Source organism: Sciurus vulgaris (genome assembly GCF_902686455.1).
Source record: "Sciurus vulgaris genome assembly, chromosome: 3".
NCBI lineage: Eukaryota > Metazoa > Chordata > Mammalia > Rodentia > Sciuridae > Sciurus > Sciurus vulgaris.
In genome coordinates, this window is record NC_136463.1 from 152,047,192 (window position 1) to 152,067,015 (window position 19,824).

A 19,824-nucleotide genomic window follows, 5' to 3' on the forward strand; every position below is an offset into this window, starting at 1 on the left:
AACTGTAGATATTCTTAACAGATCTATATGGCCTGTGGGCTATGGACCATTATGGGGAAAAAGGAAACGAGTTTGAGGAAGAAAGGAAAGTTACATCTGTTCATCAACCAAATGCAGAAAAATGAAATAAGGAAAAATATTTATCATGTCAAAAGAAAACAAAATCACTTTTTAATTTACTTTCTCTTCACCAGTTCTGAAGCTAGCACTTGCTCTTTCCTTATTAACTTTAGTCTTTGGAGTAATTTTTTCCATTGTAAGCACTTTCTAAAAAATCATTTTCGCACATTTCTCAGATACATCAATCCTTCCGGCATTCTTCTAAGCACACATTATGGTACCCCAGCTCTAAATATAAAAGACTTTTATTATGTCCATTAACCATGGACATATGTGCTCCAAAAGTTTCCTGACACGCAGTCATTTGTGGTTTTTTAATTATAAACAGAAAATATTCACTAGAAAAATAAAGAAGCAAGCCCATAAATATATCTTTATACATTTGAGTTTTGTTTGTATATGACAAAATGATTGGGTAAATGACTCTCAGTTGCCAGCTCCAGGATGTGAGCCTGTATGTGTTTATATACACAGAGACACACACACGGTCACGTGCAATTGAATCCATGCCTTGCACAGAACTTGAACATCTGTAATTGCGGGTGTTGCTGTCTCATTTCTAAAATAAGGGTACAGATTTTCCTTAGGCTCACCAGGTCTTGTGCTACATGAAAAGCTAAATGGCAAAGAAGGCAACGCCCAGTAAAATACTTGACAAACAAAGTCAGATTTATTGAATGCGTTTTATTTTAACAACCAAAAAATTCTAACAGCCTAACAATGCACATAAGTTAAAAATTAATTATCACTTAGTGATAACAAAGATAGTTGATTTACATGGAAAAAAGAACATTTACAATATGTTAATCCTTATTCACATTGTTGATACTGCAATAAAACACAATTTGTTTTTTTTCATTTCACAAAAAAAAAAAGGCGGGAAATTGTGCTTTGTCAAGAGGCACTACAAGAGAAAGTTTCTTCTTCCAAATAGATATTATATGACAGATATTGAATAAATAGACATATATGCATTGTAATTCGCAAAGATCTGGCAAGACCACAGGCTAAAATGCCCACAGATTCACTTAGAACCACTGCAAACTTGGCAGTGAAATTAAAAAATAAAAGGCAAGACTTAGCATTGAAAAATACCTAATAAATTTTTGGTTGAAGTGTAAAAGATACCAAATGCGGATGCCATCAATAGATGAACCACCTCATAAGAGCTTGGCAAAATTGGTTTCGATGATGTGTACAGAGTGACCTTCAGCAACAGTGTAAGAAGACAATTTGGAAAGAGTAACTCGGAGATCAGGAAGCAGCAACCATGGACTTTCTGATTAAAGCTGCAGCATACTACAGAAAAAGAAAGGATGGGCCCAAGGCTTAACTGCAAACAGCCATCCTTTTGCAAAGATACGTGACACTCATGTCAAGATAATTTTTTTAAACATCATTATTTGAAAAAGTACAGGAAAATGTCCCTTTAAAAACTCCAGAGGTTACTGAGCAGCTAGAATTAGCTTGTATTGCAACATGTCTTCTCCCTGTATATTGTAAGTTCTGAGTTAATATCTACACATAGAGGTTTTTTTAACTCCTACCTTTTATACCTTTCAAATATATAAATAGTATTAACAGTTATATTACAATGTTTGTGTAGTAAACAGAAAATAACTTTCAAAGTGATATTGCATGAGGTCTTTGACAAGGTTGCATGAGAGCACAACTCAAAAAAAAAAAAAAAAAAAATTAAACCATGTGGGACGGTTGAGTGGCCATTTGAAAGCATGGAGCAGTTTCACTAGGCCAATCCTGAAGGGATATCTCTTCTTGCAATTACTGTATGAGTGGGAAGTAATGCTACTGGTGCTTCCAATGGAAGCTGAAAGATATCTGGAGAACTATAGCAGATTGCAGCTTTAATGCTCGTTCCACTAAACAGCCAGTCGGCATTAGTTCTGCTTTACGTCAGGTAATTGCTATGTGGGTAACTGGGACAGTGTTTCCTTTCATGATGAGTAGGTGATTCTACTGAAATTGTTTCACTTACTCTAATGGCCTGGAGCTGCACAATGATTCAAAAACAGGTTCTTGTTAGGGCTGCAATACCAGGGAAAGGGACAGAGGCTTCAAAGATCAGGGACTGAAAATGTTTGACTTGGGTGAATAGAGTGTGTACAAAGAGGAAGTTCAAAGTGAAATAGAAATAAGAAATGATTTGGGGAAAGGGAGGACAAAGATTGATTTGAGAGGGAGCCCCTTCAACCGGGCAGCAACTTCTTTTCTAACTTAACATTACATTGAACTATTTCTCTATTTAAAAAAAAAAAAAAAAAAAAAAAAAAAAACCAGCAACAACGAACAACTTTTAAATGAGCAGGCTTAATAATTTTAAGATCTGAAGCCACAAGCAGGTAAATAAATTTCACAACAAAATGTGGCTCATAGTATGAATTCTGTATGTCCAACGTCAAAATGTCGTCTATCAAGACTGCACTAAATGGACAAGTTTCCTCTGCACTTAATTTTCAGCTTTACTTATCTGGAATTCTGCAGAAATGCATCTGTTTACTACAGTAATGACAAACTGAATAACGGAACGTAGCAAGTCATTTTATTGAGTTATCGTAAGTGTTCATTGTGTCTTTCAGAGTAATTTGACTTATATTGTTTTAATGTGCCCTGATTTTTTTCACTTTACTTTCTTCTTTCTTTACCTTTTTTTTTTTTTTTTTGGCAGTGTTGATTTTGTTAAATACATACCTCAAAAATTACCCATTAAGCTGCCAGATAGGAAGCCATAGAATAAAAAAAAAAAAAAAAAAAAAAAAAAAAAAAAAATTTCAGGGACAAACACAAAAAATAAATAGGAATTCAAAAATAGTCACCCCACCCTGAGAGCAGGCCGCAGTTTATCAAAAAGCCAAAGCGACTCACTGTGAAGTGGTTTTTTAATACATAAACAAGTCTTTTCTTTAAGAACTCATTTCACAGTCTATTCTTTCGGATTGTAAAGTTCTCTGTCCCATGCAATTTTAATATATATATGTAAATATAGAGATATATACATATACATATACACACACACTTGTAGCTTCCTTCATTTATTTCGTAGGTCTTTTCATCCTAGAACTTGCCTGATGTCTCTTCCATAAGTACAAGGATAACGAAGGCAGAGTCTCCTGTGATTATAATTACTATGGTCCAGTCAATTGTAAAAGTGTAACACTTTAGTGTCTTTGCCAAGGCGATGTCTGATTCAGAAATACTGAACTTATTCAGTCTATAGGTGTATCCTGTGCAACAAAGAAATGTCATAAAGAGTAAGAAAAATAAAACACATAAAAGACAAAAAGACAAAAATAAAGCAAAAAAAAAAAATCTTTTTTTTTTTTTTTTTTTTAAAGAAACTAAAACAGAAAATCCTTGGACCGGTGTATTGCTTTGCCTGGTAGGAGTTCACATTATCTCTGGTCGATCTCAGCAGGAGCGGCCTTGCTTTTCTCGGCGCCTTCCTCCTCGGCCTCCACTTTGTACATCTCCTCTGAGCCCTCCTCGCTGTCGTTCTCCTCCGACTCCGTCAGCAGCTCCTCGTCCTTATACTCAGCCACGTCCACCGCAGAGCCCAGGTGCTCCTTCAGCTTCCCGTGGTGTTTCACGTGGTACCTCTGGTTCTGGAAGAACTTGATGATGGTGTGTTTGGGGAGATCCAGCTGAGCCGAGAGGGTGTGGATGGCTTCCTGGTCAGGGTACAGGCCTACATCATGAATAAAGCTTTGGAGGATCCCCAGGGCTTCTAAAGAGATCTTTGTGCGTGATCGGGGCTTTTTGGCACAGCTGTCTTCGGTCGGAGGAGGTGGGGGAGGCGCTTCTTCTCTGGGAGGGGAACTCTCCTTGGTAGGCTGCGACTGCTGTCTGTGAAGGACCTGATAATTAAAAGGGGGGAAAACGAACATTTGACTCAGGATTTACCTTTCTAAAGCAACCAGTCCTCTGCAAAATGTGCTATCTAGAAATCTACTTAGCTGCAGTCATTTGTAAAGTCAAGTTTTGGAACCCCTAAACGACTTATGGAGATCTGTAGGATCTCATCTATAAAACAAGGGCTCAATTATAGTCATGTCTGCCAGTATTTAAATACTTAGGCACAAGGAAGCTAAGTCATTTGCTGCGCAAGGTCATCTGAATTCAAGCAACTTGGCTAAGAGTCTTCCCTACCTTTAACCACACCAAGAAAATGCCATCTCTCTGAAAGCTAATGACAAAGGAACTGGACACTGAGGAAAACTCTGGACTCTTTACAATAAGACCCCATGGGCTCAAGTCCAGACTCTTCTACTTAGCTGGGTGTCCTCGGGTAAGTCACATCGGTGGGCCTCAATTTCATCATCTGTAAAAGAGGGATAAGAAACTGACTCCTAGGGATACCGTAAGTATTGAATGGCACAATAGTCATAAGAATCAGTTTCTTAAATTAGGAATTAGCAAATGTTTTACTAAAGGGACAGATAGTAAATATTGTTGACTTTGCAGGATTACATAATATCTTTTACAGTTCATCAACTCTTTTCAAGCTAAGCAAGCATGGATGTGTTCCAATATGGCTAAATTTGGCCTATCATCATGGTTTACCAGTGATGATAATCATTAGCACCAACAGCCTCATAGTTAGTCTTCAAGTGTTAGAGAGAAATAGTTGGGACTTGAACTAGTGAGATGAATCCTTTGTACAATCAGAAAGAAATAGAAAATAACTTATTTTAGATTTGACTTTGATCCTTAAATAATATACATATACTTTATGTATAAAGAAATTAGTATAAATTAGTAATTTTTCTAATTCTCATAATTTAAATAATTTCTCTTTTATTTCTACCTATAACCCCATTCATTTTAAAAGATCCTACCTAGGTAAGCTTACCCTTGATCTTCATTACTGCTTCACCATTATTTCTCTGTGTGAAATAATTTCCTATTCTAATGTTAAGTTATCTACTTCTTCAGTCTGACCAAAGAAAGAGAGGGATATGGGACACCATCAGACCTCTAACCATAGGTCCCTGTGACAGGAACTTTGTGGAGAGGGGAGAGGGAACCTGATATCAGGTGAGGAACCTCAGCACTGCACACACCTTACAACTCCAGCACATCACAGAATTAGAAGGTGCCATGACTGTTCTATTGAAATGTGTGAGGTCACCTCCAAAGGCAAGTGGCACACTTTCTTTGCTCAGATCAGCGCCTAACCTCCTGCATTTCCCCCAAGACCTTTGTAGACCAGTGACTCTACCCTTTAAAAACACATTTCTTCTTTTATCAGCCTCTCATATTTTTATGCAATCTTATTTCATACTAGAGTCAGGAATTAAACATGTTTAGAATTCAGGTTGAAATCAGTCCAATCGGTGAAGAAAATATGTCCAGTTACATTAAGACTCAATTATAGCATCCACCAACATCCCTGCCACCACCAGGCACTACCCATGTGACCCAACTTTTTTCTTTTTGCTAAGAAGCATCAACATCAAAACAAGCAGTTAAGCGGGCTGGGGGAACTTCTGACATTCATTCCAGTCTCAGAGCACTGAGAAAAAGCACTTTCACCTCAATGTGAAAATATTAGCCTTTTACCGAGGATTTAGTAAATATTAGGACAGATGAAATAGAGTAACAATCAACAGAAAAGGTTTCAATTGGTTCAAATAATCATCTTCAAATAATAATCAAAAGCAGAATGAGAATGTCTGTCCTAAGGAAAGCTCACTGCTGGTGGCAGAAAGTAGTCTAAAACACAGGGCTATAAAACGGTGGCACTAACGTCCAAATAATGTTGACCAATTAAAATCAGTGTTCTTAGCATTTTCTTTACCACTTTCAACTAAGAGTAAACTCATGTGGTCTGTTGTGGTAAGCTGGCATCAGCAAAAAAGTGAGACCCGTTACTTCAACATCCTAATTATCCCCGCCAGGGAAAGTGGAGCCGCGGGTGGGCTTGCCCTGCTCTTGTGGCTTTGACGGCAGGAAGGCATTTGCTCCGAGGCCGTGATGTGGGCAACATGAGCGATGTACTAAAGAACCTCTGTGTCCACAGGTGAGGATTGTCATGTTTGGTGAGAAAGAAAGAGAAACTGACATTAGGTACAGAATACGTGCTCAAAAAACATACACTCCAGCACGAGTACTCCCTATTAGAGCAATTGTGTTAATTGGAAAACAAAAGAGAATTAAAATGCCCCATTTTCTAAATTATGCTTGCCTTCTGTAGTAAAAGTCAGCATAACGGTTCCATTTAATTGAATAATTAGATTGGTTCTTCAGGGGTTTTCCATTGTGCATTGGTTAGATTTAAAGAGATTTTCCAAAACTATACTTTGAAGTTACTATAATCTTTCTGCATGATAGCATTTGTTCTTCTCCTTAGGCCCAATCAATTGCACTCTTCCTCCTCCTGACTTCTTAGGACTGAGCACAGCAATACATATGCACAGAAAAGCCAAATACGAAATGAAGAAAGAACAAGTATAATAGCTACCACTTGCTGAATGCCTATTCTGGGCCAAGCAGTTCTAAAAACTTTACATGGATTAATCAAAATTTAATCCTACAGTTCTTCATGAAGGTGTTATTTGGAATAACTGGAAACATACATCATCTCTGGAGAATCCTCTGCATTGGAAGTCATAAGCATAGGGAGCTGTCAGCCTGAAAACGTGGGTTTCCATAGGACATGGGAGGACTAGGAAGATGTTTTTCAAGAGAAATAACTTCAAGAAAGATTCTCTAAAATGCGAAAATATATAGTTTCTGGTCAGGCAGTATAGAAGAGCGATTTGGATGGCATGACAATATCTACAAAAGGCTGGCTATGTGAAAAATTTAGCATCTTCTAACAGATGAGAGAAGAGCAGTCAAAATACAAAATGACAAAATGGGCATCTCTGAAGTGAAACTGCCTTGTGAGTCACCAAAAGGCCTGAGCCTTTTCTCTTATGCTGTCACTTTTCTTTGGCTATAGCTCCCTTTTAACCACAATATACATAATATCTGAGATGAAATGATTCCCAAAGTTATCTGTCCCAACTATCTTCATTCCTCCAAAATGTTCTAATTACTCCAGGCAGAGAATGACTGTCTTCAGACAATAATTTCTAGCAAAAGCACTGTGTAATGTCCTCTCCAGTCAATTGCCAAGAATCTTCCTAACATCATGGACTGCTTTCTTTGAGTGGAGTAAGTACTTTGTGCAAAAGGAAGTCGAGCTTAATGCCTAGAAGACATCTTCCCTGAGGAGGAAATCGCTTCCATCGTTCTCCTAAACTCCCAGCTAAAGGGCAGAATTAGGCCACCTTTTCTTCTTTTTCACACATCTTGACTAAATAATATCATCTCTTTCAGCCCCTTCTTCACAAGACAGGGTTTTGAACTCCCATGAATTCTAGTTTTTCTGAATAATTTCCCAGAGCATGTTCCCACTTCCCTCTTAGTTAATTCGAATGAATCAAGTCTGGTCTGTGTTCCTAGCAAGTGCTCTGAGAGTCGAGTCATTAATTCTGGGTGAATGGACATATAAACCTTCCTATTCCTAAGCTCACTTGACAGTTCAGACATATAGTTCTGGATACTTAATTGCTTAAGTCATCGAGTTCTCAATTGCTTCAACCAAGACAGAGAATGCCCTGCTGACTGAGGAGACATTCTCTTCCACAACTACTTATGCACACGCTTGGTTTATAGTAATTCTGGGATTTTCCTTAAATGAAATTTAGCTGAGCACCTTCCCATCTCCTTATGTAAAACTGTCCAAATCAATAGACTTTCCAGTTTCATCCTGTTCCCCTTTTCTAAAATAGGACCATTGGAGGGAGAAATGACTTATTGGTAGCACCCACTAAAGCCAAAAGCACATATACTTCATAAAAACAGAAATGAGTCCTCCAAAAGATATGTTTATAGCAGTTTTAATCACAAAAATCCCCTAACTGGAAGCAACACAAATGTCTGCCAACAGAACAGGTAAATTGTGGCAAAGTCACAAACAGAGCATTAGGAAAAACTGCTGAATGAACCAATGTGAATAACTATCACGACCTTGTTCTTTGAGTGAAAAAAGTCAGATGATAGACTGAGGACTGTATTATTCCACTTATGTGAAAGTCAAGAATGAGGGGAAAAACTAGAAAATATGTAAGGGCAGGAAAAAAATAGGAAAAACCTGCAATGACAATGTCAGTGTAATGTTTACCTTTGAGGTCTACTGAGTGAAGGGGTGGGAGATGGACTTCAAGAATGCAGAAAACAGGGCTGGGGAGATAGCTCAGTCACAAAAAAAAAAAAAAAAAAAAAAAAAAAAAAAAAAAGAATTCAGAAAACATTCTTTATATTGACTTGGGTGTTGATTGAAAAGATGCGCATATGTCTAAAAGATTATTGAACTTAAGATCGATGCATTTTACTGTGTGTAAATTACACTATATCTCAATTTTAAAATGTTCAATAGACCCAGTAGTTGACCCTTACCTACTTCTAAGGTCCAATACCTCTTTTCCTGTGATTTCCCCAAACAATGAAAGAAATCATTTTGTAAAGATAGCTATCCATTCCTTTTTACCCTTGACCTTTTTATATACCAAAACCCATCAATTTATCCTAGATTTATTTCGGTATGAATTTTTCTCTGTCATGGTTGAACTTAAATTAATCTAGTCTACAAATTCATTTTTTATAATGTCTGTAAAGAGAGTCCTGGAAGTTTTATTTAAAAACCTCTTTCTTTTACATAGCTTCTGTTGTTGATTTTCAATATGACAATTAGGGTTCACAGTAGTGAACTATCTCAGAAGCTTCCAAAACAACAGTAGTAGTGAAATCTTACTATGAGTCTAACACTGGCCTAAATGCTATTTAGCTTTATGTTATTCTATTTCACAGTAATCCTGGAGGTAGGTATTTTTATCCCCAATTTTGATGGGAAAACTGGAGTTCCAAATTTGTTCAAGGCATATAGCTTATAAGTAGCAGAACTGGGTTTTTAAAGGAGCTGATTTTAAAGCCATGCCTTTAAACATTATGTTCTCCTGCCTTCTGTGAGCAAAACTGAACAAAGTCTCTACAGCAGAGAAGACAGACCATAAATAAAATATCAGGTAGTATAAATAATATGAGCAAAATAATATAGCAATGCATAGGAGGATCACCGTGGGGAGGGAAAGGTGCTTTGATCAGGTGATTCCAGGAAGGTTTCCCAAGGAGGCAGCATTGGAGCAGAGGCCTGGAGGAAGTGAGGGCCAAGCTGAGAAGAACTCTCTAGATTCAAGGCTGGGAGACAAGAATATGTGTGATATATTCGAAAAGCAGTAAAAAGTCAGTTTGTTAAGAAAATCTCAGTCCCTCAGTTACATCAGCCACATTTCTGGAGCTCTGCAGTACCACTTGTGCACTACCCTGCAAGACAGCACAGAGAGAAAGTATCTGCATTATCACAAGCACTGTTGGAAAACCTGTGCTAGAAAGAAATGACAACTGAGAGGTAGTGAGGGCCGGAGGACATGGGGCATTGGCAAGTTACCATCAGGGTGATGCAAAGACTCACAGTGAACTGTGACCATATAACCTGACCTAGCCAAAAAGAATGGGAGTTGGAACCTGCTACTATTATTAGAAAGAAAGGGAAATATGCAACATCTACATATTAAGTAAGAAAAACCCAGCTTGTAAAAATTACCAGATTTTCACCAACGTATCACAAATAGCAACATTATCACAACCAGAAGTGTGCACTGATTCTACTATTCTCAAAGGAATGGTTAATTTACATTTAACTGATGGATGCCTTCTTCATCCAGGCTGCTAATCATATCGAAGAAGAGTTATGTTGAAAACAATCAGACTTGAGTTAACAGAGCAAAACAAGAAATGTATCTATTTAGCAAGTATTTATGGAATATCGACGATCATCAACCCTATGAATTTACAAGGCTTTTCAATAAGGAGTCCTGAACCAACAACAAAGGGTTGACACATAAGTTATGGGACAAACAAGTAGAAAGCTCAAAGTCTAATCAGTTCCTTTCTATTTATTTACTGCAATCTCTTTGGGCCGAAATATGACACATATGTACATAAACGGACACAAAAATAGCAATGCAGAAAGAGAAGCTGTAAATATATTCAGAGGACGTCAACTTCAAAATAAAACCCAGAGAGCTCCCTGACCAGTCACAAAGCACAATTATGATATAGACACATGTTTTTCTCTGCCTTCAAAACTGGAAATTTTGAAAACAAAAGGACCTCGTGGTACCATGACAAAAGCTGACTAAGAGAGATAAAGCAGCTCTTCTTAAAGCTCTCAGCATTCAAATAGATTTTGAAGGCCTCAATGAAAACCAGCTGGGAGCCATGTGTAAAATATAATGGTTCTTGCCTGCAGGGAAGGAAGTAAGATCTTGAATGATTAAGTTTAGGAAAGTATATAATTCACTGTATCATTATGGGGTGAACGGGATTACTTATAATAAGCCAAGATTTTGTGGTCTTTTTTTATATAGAGAAAATGGGAAATTATTAAGGAGGTGACTGTATAAGGTGATGGATCCAATGCTATAACAGGTTAAACTGTTTTCCAGGTGACCACACATGCTTCTCTATGACAAGATTCACCCGCAGGAGCAAACTTCATCCGCAGTGTCCAGGCCTGAAGGGTAAGACACAGCAAGAGCAGGAGGAGAACACAGACAGGATGATTTTTATCTATATTTATTTTGTATTAATATCAGAATTACTTTGATTTGTCTCATTTCACCTCATCTATGACAACAAAATATAAAAAATTGGTTCAAAAACAAAAGCATCCTTCCACTCAAAGTTCCAAGAAAAATACATTTGACAGTGATGAGAACAATTGGTTGAAGTTCTTATGCATAACTCAATTAGAAATTGCTAAGTAGATGAATACATGCTGTTATTTAGTTTACTAGATATAAAATATCATATAATTCAAGTTTCAACAGCTTAGCTCTACTCTCTAAATATTATTTTATCCAAAATCAGTATTAGAGACAGTTAATTTGGTTCTGAATTCAGCAGGGAAAAAATCTAACATTAATGATTAATGACTAATATGAATATTAAGGTAATGATGATATATCTGTCTCATCAATTGGGCTATAAGTTACATGCTGGTACTCAGTGAGAGCTCTGTATGTCTTTGTTCTGCAGCCCTGAACTCATTTTATATTCTTTCTTCTTTACTTTCAGACTAGCTATTTGTATTGAACTGTTCAATACAACTATTTATTATTTTACTTGCTATTATTCATTTTTAGTATAAACATGTCTAATAGGTAAAAATGTTATCACTAGCAATACACTAACACTAGTATATTATCACAATACCTCTAGTGTGTATCTGAGGGTGGGGATATGCTTTTTTTTTCCTTCATCACCGTTTCTATATTAAAATAAAATTTTAGGGCATTACATAACCCATAGGTAACAGTGTATAGAAGTTTTAAGCCCAAGTTCTAGGGTTACAAAGTTAATGGTTTTGAATCCAAAACTACAACTGCCTAGTAGACTTGTGTTTCTCAGTAAGTTACTCTAAGTCACAGTATTTCTTAATCTTTAAAATCTTCCTTGTAGCATTAAGAGGATTAGGTGAGATAATGTATGCTAAGTACTTAGTAGAATTTTTTTCATAAGTTTCAATAAGTAGTAGTTGTCATTTAAAAAATGTGAGGAGGGTTTAAGAACCAGCAATAGTATGTCCCATGCATTTTTCTATTAATATAATTATAATAAAAAATCAGCAACAAATTTAAAAAATCTGTGATTTAACCTCAAAGATCTACAACTCTACAAATAGGCATGTCTAGTAATGACTTTTCTTATTTCTCTCATGCACAGACTATATATATCTTTGTTCTTAAGATGGCACCTAGCACATGGAAGTTATCTCTGAAGCAAGTGTCACATGGAATTGAACCTCAAGGTCATAATCCCATTCAAGGTGACACCTTCTATACATACAGCATGACATCCCTGTAGGAAGATATTCTTTATCAGTGGTTCCCAAAACGTGGTCTGCAGACCGCTGGGAGAATCCCTATACCTCCTATTTTTATAGCAAAACTAAGACATTATTCACCTTTTTGATGGTGCTGAAATTTGCACCCATGTTACAAAAGCAATGGTGGGAAACTGGCCAGTAGTGATCACGGCAGTAGCACCTAACTATACTGATAGCTGTTGTGTTCATTCCTGCAAGCTCATGGCAACAGTGATGTTATTTGCTTTTTTATATTAAATATTTTTAGTTGTAGATGGACACAATACCTTTATTTTGTTTCTTTAGTTTTTTTTTGTTTTTTTTTTTTTTTTTTTTTAATAATGTGGTGCATGGGATGGAACCCAGTGCCTCATGCATGCTAGGCAAGTGCTCTACCACTAAGCCACAACCCCAGTCCAACAATGATGCTACTTTCATGTAAGAGTATCCCTAATACAGCAGTGAAATTGTATTAAGTATATTAAATCTTCCCTGGGGTATATATCTACTTAATACTCAGTGTGAGGAAATGAAAAATTTGCAAAAAGCACTTTTGTACCATACCCAAGCAATATGGCTGTCCTGAGAGAAAGCACCCATTCTCTGCAGAGAATGTCTGGGTTGTTATTGTTTGAGTTGCAGGCTGACCAGACCACTTTATCATGGAATATCATTTTCACCTAAAAGAACAACTAACAAACTATGGTATTCAGATTGGGGTATTTAGCAGACTTTCTCTTAAAAGTTGAAGTAAGCCTGTCACTTCAAGAAAAATATCTTATGGCATTTCCTTGCCAGTGATAAAATTTGACCTTTCAAGCAAAAATTAGAAATTTGGAAAACTTATAACTATCACCATAAGCCTAACAACTTCCCAATACATCAAGATCTTCTGATAATACTGGTGGTGACCTAACAAATGTTTTAATTTTCTTTTTTAAATATGTCACACAATGAAATGTGTCAACATTTGTAAGATCTGCATAAATGAGCAAGCCAACATTTTCCAAGTGACACTGCATGATGTTACAAAGTCATGAATCAGTAAAAGATCTATTCAAAGTGCAAGACAGACCAATACATACGCTAACAGAGTAGGAAAGAATGAAATGTTCATCAATAGGTTGAAGATTCAATTCTGCTTTGCAACTAACCTTCAAGGTACTGCCACTTGTAAAATTTTTCTATAGTTATCAAAGAAGAATTTTGTAATTATCTGGAAAGCCTATTAAAATATTTCTTCCTTTTCTAATTACATGTTTGTCTCAGACTTGATTTTCTTCATTGACTTCAACCAAAACCACATATTAAATTAAATGCAGAAGGAATTATGATGATTCAGTTGCCTTTCATTAAAATACAGTAAAATATTTGCAAAAATACACAAGACCCTGGTACGCTTCCATTTGTTTTAGAATTATTGTTATTTTTCACAAAAATATATCACTTAATGTATGCATATATTATCTACAATTATTTTTAAAGTAGTAAATTTTTTTTTTAATTTATAAGAATTAATTTCTAACACGGTAATAGTGCTACACACACACACACACACACACACATATATACATATAAAACAAAGTCTTGGGATGATCAATAGTAACAGGGTAAAGTGGTCTTGAGACCAAAACAGTTGGAAACTCATTATGATGTGAATCACACTTGATACACACAGCCCTGCCTCCTCCTAAAGATAGCCAAGTACTTTACTGCAAAATTCAAAATGGGCCCTGCAGTTAAAAACATCCTGCCTTGAGCCAAATTACCTAGAAAGCCCTTTGAGAATAGGAGTAGGGGAAATTACACATGCATTATGATTGCCTCTTGACTTTATCATTCATTTTCACAGGCAAAACATGTTCTCCCAGGCACACGATTCAGCACTATGTCTAACTTCAAATGATGTTACTTGAGTTGGTTCTTATGGTTGTAATTTCACATCCTAACATTATAAGACTTATTAAAAACTATGGTTTAGTCTTGTTGCTTTTTTGGGACTGTAGAGTATCCTAAGGTCAAAACTCAGGAAATCTGTTATTAAAAAAAAAAAAAAAAAAAAAAAAGGTATCCATGAAGTGATGACAAATTGCAGACTACAGGTGTTAGATTACATTTTGACTCCAGGCAGGTTTAATATAAGTTGGTTTCCTCTTACAATTGCTTTTAGCACATATCACTATAGGAAGGGGATTTTAAAAAAGAAAGAGAGGATAAGGGGGGGGGGGGGATGGTGCTCAATAAAAGAAGACCCCTGTCAAAAGAAATCAATACAAACAAGCAAAATGGTAGGAAGTCTAACATGGAAATATGTGTTCAATTTCATCCAGCCTTAGTCTGTGTTTCCTTTAATACTGTAACCAATATACTATTGCAAGACTGTGTGTGTTTTTAATGCAGTTTAATAATTGCTTCTCAAAATAAACACTCTGGTCAAAGATAAAAGCATAACAACACTGTGACACAATGATCTGTTAAAATGAACTTGGGTGTTGGAGGAAGCATGGATCTTTTTTTTTTTTATTGTAAACAAATGAGATACATGTTGTTTCTCTCTTTGTACATGGCGTAAAGGCATACCATTTGTGTAATCATAAATTTACATAGAGTAATGTTGTTTGATTCATTCTGTTATTTTTTCCCTTCCCCCCACCCCTCCCACCCCTCTTTACCCTCCATACAGTACTTCCTTCCTCCATACTTGCCCCCCTCCCTAACCCTAACTCTAACCCTAACACTAATCCTTCCCTCCCCCCCATTATGTGTCATCCTCCACTTATTAGCGACATCATTCGTCCTTTGGTTTTTGAGATTGGCTTATCTCACTTAGCATGATATTCTCCAATTTCATCCATTTGCCTGCAAATGCCATAATTTTATCATTCTTTATGGCTGAGTAATATTCCATTGTATATATATACCACAGTTTCTTTATCCACTCATCAATTGAAGGGCATCTAGGTTGGTTCCACAGTCTGGCTATTGTGAATTGAGCAGCTATGAACATTGATGTGGCTGTATCTCTGTAGTATGCTGATTTTAAGTCCTTTGGGTATAGGCCAAGGAGTGGGATAGATGAGTCAAATGGAGGGTCCATTCCGAGTTTTCTAAGGAATCTCCACACTGCTTTCCAGAGTGGCTGCACTAATTTGCAGCCCCACCAGCAATGTATGAGTGTGGAAGCATGGATCTTGAAACAGTCTTTGGCTTATATCATTCCCTCTTCAGTAATAAATTGAGAACAACTATACCAACCATTTTGGTATACTCTGGGGAAAAAAACCCCAAAAAGTATCACAGTCATTAACCTGATTATTGTGAGGGTCAGAATCCTCTAATACTAATGAGGGGGCTGAGGGAGTTACTTCTTGGCTATAACAAGGTGGGCTGATAGTCAAATTAGCAGGGTCAGGATGAGTATCCAAACCTCAATCAGACACCAAGATGGCATAGACAACAGTCCCCTTCCCATGGAGCATGGGTGTATATTGAACCTAATAAGGATTCTACATTTCCCTTCTTCATCATAAGAAAATCAGGGTTACTAATCACTTAGGGCAAACACAACCAAAACCATTTCATACTCAAGCATCCCTACACCTGGGAGAAACCACTCCTGGCCTGCCTCTCCCATCTCCCTGGCCTGCCATCCATAAGCTCTCACATGCTCCTTGTCTCCACACTCCTCCAGACTCCACCACATCTTCCTGGAACACAAACTTAGCCTAAATATTCTCAGAAAAGGCCAATTGTTTGAAGACCATATTCGAAACATAGGTGATACCTAAGTGTCTTTAAAGATTTTATATTTGTGTTAAAATGAGCGAAAAGTCGCATCGAAATGACAGGGTTGATGGTTACCTCTGGTGAGTCTGACTTTTAAATGAATATAGGACTTGTATTAGAATAATTGAGGGAAGAGTGGCTTTGGTACCAGCCTGAGTGAAAGGAGAGACTCTTAAGTAGTTAAAGATAACCAGGTTAACTAAATGAGGGCATAAAACTTTAGGATTACTTGGGTCCTAGGAATTCAAAATTAAAAAAAAAAAAAAAAAAACCTGGAGATTCATAATAGCTCATCAATGGCAAAAGACCAAGGAAGAACGATGCACAAAAGGTTCATGTGAAGAATGACCCATTAAAATTCTTGAACAGTTAATCCGGTTGGCTGAATAAGTCTCAGGTGAAGAAAAATGTGACCCTCAATGCCAGATACATGATTTGTGAGCTCTGAAATTGTTTTTTTTTTTTTTAAACAAAAAATGGCGATGGCACTAGTGACATCACAATTGTGTGATTTTCTAGCTTCTTAAAGGATAGAGATTGAATTATTTAAAAATAAAGGGTGTTTGGATTAGATTCTTTAATTGGATGGAAAAGTCGCAAAAAAAAAAAAAAAAAAAAGGAACTCATGTGTCTGAGGCCTCATGTCAGTATCTTTAGAATCCCACGATTGGCCACATTTTCTGTATAATTTTTACCATTGGGGAACTCAGAACAATCTGACAATTACAGTTAGTGAAAATATTAGATGCTCACCAATAAAATACTACCTCAGCATAGTTTTTTGCTTTCTGGATGTAACCACTTAATAACAGGATTTGAGAAATCTGCACTGTGTGAATCAAACACATAAAAGTACACATATTCCTTTTATAGAAAACAAATCTTAAACAGTGTATTATAATCAGCTACTCTGGTAAAAGACAAAATATCTGGTATTACCACACCACCAACAGATTACAGTTTATTATACCCTGAAGTCTGAACTGGGTAAACAAAGTCAAATGATCAAAGAAGGATTTTTCCTCAGCCCATAAGGCAGCAGTCATTGGGCTCCAGGGAGTGGCAGCAGAGATTCCTTGTGGCTTATGCTTAAAAGGTGTCAAATGAGGCTTTATCAAACATAGTCATTAATTTTCCACATCATTTAATTTTATCAGAGGCTGGCCTCCTTGGTATTGCTTCTTTCAAGAGAAAAAGAAATGGAAAAATGAAATGATAGGAGGTACTACTTACCAAAGACTAACAGGCTTTCAATTCTAGAGTATTCTTTTCAATTCTAAACCACTTGTCATTAGTTACAAGGATGCTGGTTTTACATCTTCCATATTAATGATCTTCCTAAAACAGGGTAAGTGGAGGCTTTTGATTCTAAACTTTGTGTCAGACACACCTGGGGAGATAGGGAAACCTGAAAGAGCCAAGCACACGAATCCCTCAAGAAAATGAGTTTTCTTCTCTCTGGGTGTCATGGATGGTCACTGGGAGGAGAAACCTCAGTTCCTGATTCCCTGGGGCAAAGTGACTAGATTGATAATTCCTTTTCCCACAAGAAAGATTCCAGTGTCCAAGCTGCAGATGACCAAGATATTCCCATGAGGCCAGTTACTTAGCATTCTTATCTCCTCAGATCCACAGAGCAAGTCCAATTTTGTCTCCATGCCACATCGCCTTGGTTTTTCAGAGTATATTTGCTCACCCTGGGCAGGTTGTTCTCAGAAGCTGGAACTGTCAAGTCATTATACTTTCAAATGTGAATTTGCTTAGGGGTAGATTTAATTTAAGAGCTGAACTCAGTACAAAACAAACATACTTAAAAATGACATTAGCAGGGAATTAATCATTAATGCTCTCAATTGGTGTTCCGGACCAACCCCCGCCCCTGCCAAGTTGCCCCAGTCAAGATCTTAGAGATCTTATCCACTGCTGCTTCTTGTCTTAAACTCCATATCTAGTCAATCCCATGTGCTGCTGGTTATTCTTTTTAGAAAATTCTTGGATAAATGTTCCCCCTGTCTGTATTGCTGAAATTCAGACCCTCATAATCTCTCACCTGAATTACCATGCCTTTTCCCAACAGTCCTCCCTGCCACAGTCAAAGGTGCATCTTGCTAAAGCCTATAATGGCCTTAAGACAGGACAGGGTTTCTAGAAAACTCTGTAACCTGACAGCAGTTTGTGTTGCTGGTCGGTCTTGTTCGTTGGCCCTGGCCTTGGAGGCTGTGCACCAATAACACTCATGTGGTTCAACACTCCACCTCTGTGCCTTTGCTCTGCTGTAATAATAATCTCTCCCTTCCTGGAAAGTTCCTGTGATGACAAATTCGGAAGTGATCCTGAACAGCACAATTTCTTGGCAGTCTCCTGGGTCCTCGAACTGGCCAGGTTTGGGGTCTATATAACCCTTTGCAGTGTTCTGTCCTTACAGGTTGTATCCTGGTCATCCATCTCATTTCTCTCTCCACAGTGTCAAGGCACTGTGCTTTGAATAAACAATTGAAGCTCAAAACTTATCTTAAATGTTCATAATTCTGTACTGGTAATAGCCATACTAAACAAACTGAACGTCTTTTTACAATTTAGAACTCATCTAATAGCTCTAAGAGGAAAAAGTACAAGTCCACATAGGCACTCATTAGTTATTTCTGGGAAAAATGAATTTTCAGTTAGCTATAGTTATTTATTACAGGCACATATACACTTTGCTTAGGCTAATAATCCCATACAGGTATTCATGCAGTTCTCTAATTTCAAAAAATGACCTGACTGAAAATTACTTACACTCGAATGATAAATATATATGCTCTGAAGGATGAATACTGACATGTCCATTCATTTGCTTCCTTTTCCCTCTCCCCAACCTGCAGAACTATTTCTACTATCAACAGAACTCCAAAGGTCTGCAGCAGACACTTCCTATGACAAAGTTGCTGGAGGCAAAACAACAAATAAAAATTGGAGAATCCATATAAGACAAAGAATTAAACCAAAACGAAATTTACTGAAACTAGAAGATTTTTTAAAACTGGATCATACAAATCACAGTAAAATTCCAAGATGGTACTAGCTCCTGACCGAGTTAAATGTGAAAGGATGTTGTCTATGTACAAAACTGAATGTTTTGTCAAAACAAATATTAAATGCCAAAATGATTTTCTTTGGAGTAGAATGAATAAAGTTAACCTATGTGAAGAACCAACAAAGAAAGTAACCAAATTAATTCAAAGTATATATTATCGCTCCACTCTGATTCAACCTCTATTGCTCTAACATCACACATTTCAAAGTGAGCGAAGCAAATGGTTTAGATTTTGAGTCACCATAAACTATTTCTACTTCATCTTGCCTTCCTTTGTAGCTTATTTATATTTTATCAAAATCTGTTTTTAAAAATATTCAACTAAAACTAAATAAATCATGGGAGTAAAGCACAGAAATTCTAGAAACCAAATATAAGCCATCTCTCTTACGCTTGGATCAAAAAAACATTTTGGCATTAAAGAACATTTTTGTTTTAAGGTATAGTGCTTCTAAGGTATTATATAATTACCATTCTGGAAAGCATAGCTTCTAGCTTTATCAGGTTCTCTGTTGGAATTATAATTCCAGACTGAGCATAGAATTCTATCAAAACTCTATTATCATATTAAAACACTTGATCATGTGTGCCTTCAAGAATCCCAACTTTCTATTTCTGAGAAGAGAACAGATTTAATGAAGTATTTTTAAAGTGGAGCTGGTAAAGGGAATATTTGCGAAAAGCACCGCCAAAAAGGCAATTCATATGACAGACACAGAAAAGGCAAAATTTACCACATGTACTGAAGCAATGGGTATTAAATAATCATCTCTGAATAAACTCTACAAATCAATACAGTCCTGTCGGTCTAAACTAAGAATGGTATTGCCTAAAGGAAATCTCTAAGGTC

General features: G+C 36.8%; 1 protein-coding gene across 3 annotated transcripts in view; it reads right to left on the reverse strand.

Annotated features, from left to right (window-relative positions):
• Positions 1-795: 795 nt before the first annotated feature.
• SATB2 (SATB homeobox 2) overlaps positions 796-19,824 on the reverse strand; it is a 175,204-nt gene continuing 156,175 nt past the window's right edge. For 2 of the 3 annotated variants that reach the window (XM_079135527.1, XM_079135525.1), the window contains one exon: positions 796-3,992. In XM_079135527.1, the coding sequence (XP_078991653.1) occupies positions 3,531-3,992 (462 nt within the window). In that variant the 3' untranslated portion in view covers positions 796-3,530. Of the gene's footprint in view, positions 3,993-4,390; positions 4,457-19,824 lie in introns of those variants that run through there. The other variant, XM_079135526.1, reaches the window with a different exon arrangement.